The sequence below is a fragment of the Rhincodon typus genome, chromosome 24, assembly GCF_021869965.1.
Source record: "Rhincodon typus isolate 14 chromosome 24, sRhiTyp1.1, whole genome shotgun sequence".
Lineage (NCBI taxonomy): Eukaryota > Metazoa > Chordata > Chondrichthyes > Orectolobiformes > Rhincodontidae > Rhincodon > Rhincodon typus.
In genome coordinates, this window is record NC_063355.1 from 19,187,220 (window position 1) to 19,189,615 (window position 2,396).

Below are 2,396 nucleotides of genomic sequence, written 5' to 3' on the forward strand. Positions count from 1 at the left end.
CATGTTGATTAGATTAGAGGTAGTAAGATAGGAAAAGACGTTAGTGGAGCACAAACAATAGAAGTAACCTTTTGGAATAAATGCCCTACTTCTGTATTGTAAAATATACTGTAATGGACAGAAATGTTTACTGAGGTAAGTGTGGTTTAAAAATTAGCTGAAACTGGCATTCAGACTCTAAGCTTTTGTCTACCATTACAACGTAGTGCATGTTTTACATCTTATAAAATTGTTGGAAAATTTTCAAAGAAAAGGAACATCCAAGAAAAGGAATTGTCTCCCACTTTTTCCAGATAAAAGTGATTTATCCATAATTCTCGAAGAAGTTCAAGATTACAAAAGATCTCAAAAATGTAAATTTTAATTAGTTTTAGAATTAAAATTTGTACACTTTCTTTAAAAATACATCACAAACATCAATCACAAAAAATCAACACCACATTGTCAAGACCTCAACTGTAAACAGATTATGAAGTAATTCAAGATCTATTGAGCATCTGATGCAGTAAATCATCTCCCAGTCTGGATTATAAAATATGCAGAATACAGCATCAGTCACATAAGCAGCTTCCATTGAAATGTAATTTTCTTTAAAAATAAGTCTCAATTTTATTGCAGCACCAAATTTTGTTTTTAACATCAGCCAATTTGTGGCCTTAATTTTCATTGGTCTACTTATGACAATTCATATTGATTAGTCATTAATTATCATTTTATCTAATGGGAAGTACAATTTATATAAAACATCCACTAAAAAAGGGAACATTTCAAGGAATTAGCGAAAGTGAGAGTTACTTGTTGTAGATGCTTGACAACACAAACTACAATGTATTCCAAACATACCCATGTTGAGTTACTGGAACATTTTAAAATATTTTAATATCATTCAGTAGCTTTCAAGTGAACATTTGCTTCCCTGTTGTCAAGCATTAATAGAATCTACAGGTATGTATAAAACAGCAATACTGTCCCATTTAAAGTGATAAATGGCCACATATTGTAAAACGTTAACAGAAAATATCATTTGTGCTTTGACTCAGCAGTAGTCTATCTTTGTATCAATATAAGCACCTGAAAATTGACACATCAGAACATTAGAAAAAGTGGAATTAATCCAGCATTATAATTACTGACAACAGAACTGAAATATTTTCAAATGACAAACGATTCTTTGATTCTGTAAATGATGGTTAAAGTGCAGCCTGCTACTATACATCTAGTAAACACCAATATTTCCATGAGGATGGTTACATTTTAGTTGAAGGCTAACATTTGAGAAAAACACTGAGGATTATATTCAATCTGTGGAGGACTATTGTCCAATTCGAATTATATCCAAGAAAACCACCGAGATCATTATTGTAAAGTGGAGATTTTGAGTGGCATCATAATCCTAGATTCCATGTAGCGGATCAAGGGAACTGTAAAAATTGAGACACAGGAATGGCGTTAACTGTTTATAAAATAGTCAATATGTCACTTATCTTTTGTCATTCAATGTAATTGGACCATGTTAAATGAGATAAACTCTTGTATAATTTGCGTTAAGACTTTAATCACAGATAAATGATGTTTACTTGGCTCGTCATTGCAAAACACATCAGATATAACATCAATAACTTGCATTTATATTGGTCTCTTAACGTAGAAAATCATCCAGATGTCCTTCAAAGGGCAGTAAGGAAGCAGATTAAATAATGAACCGAAGGACAAAATGCAACCAAAGGATGGTGACCAAAAACGAGGTTAAATTTTGGTTCAGGTGCATCGAAGACTCAAATTTAAAGTGACCATCCTCAATTCACATTCCTCCATGCCCTCTCTATTCCTTTTGTCTGTATCTTCTTCCAACAGAAGAAGTCTGAAGTCTTAGCCTTCTCCTCAAAACTCCTTTTGTCTTCAGTCATCCAAGCTATGAACTCTGGAATTCCCGCCCTAAAATTCTCCTCCTTTAAGACTGTCTGAAATCGTTGACAAGTTATCAGTCAACCCTCCTAATACTCCCTCCTTTGGCCTGGCATCAATCACCTGTCGGATTAAACTCCTGTAAGGAGCCTTGGAATATTGTCAAGATATTTTATACAGTCATAGGTCATACAGCATGGAAACAGACCCCTTCAGTCCAAATCATCAGTGCCGACCAGACATTCCCAATCTGACCTAGTCCCAATTGTCAGCATTTAGCCCATATTCCTCTAAACCTGTCCTCTTCGTATATCCATCCACATGCCTTTTAAATGTTGTAAATATACCTGCCTTTATAGATATGTTTCAGAGATAGTAGGAACTGCAGATGCTGGAGAATCTGAGAATAACAAGGTGTAGAGCTGGATGAACACAGCAGGCCAAGCAGCATCAGAGGAGCAGGAAGGCTGACGTTTCAGGCCTAGACCCAG

At 34.9% G+C, this 2,396-nt stretch overlaps 1 protein-coding gene across 1 annotated transcript in view; it reads right to left on the bottom strand.

Annotated features, from left to right (window-relative positions):
• Window positions 1-345: 345 nt before the first annotated feature.
• LOC109912314 (protein NipSnap homolog 1-like) overlaps window positions 346-2,396 on the bottom strand; it is a 43,908-nt gene continuing 41,857 nt past the window's right edge. The window contains exon 10 of the mRNA XM_020511724.2: window positions 346-1,421. Coding sequence (XP_020367313.2) covers window positions 1,357-1,421 — 65 coding nt within the window. The 3' untranslated portion in view covers window positions 346-1,356. The remainder of the gene's footprint in view (window positions 1,422-2,396) is intronic.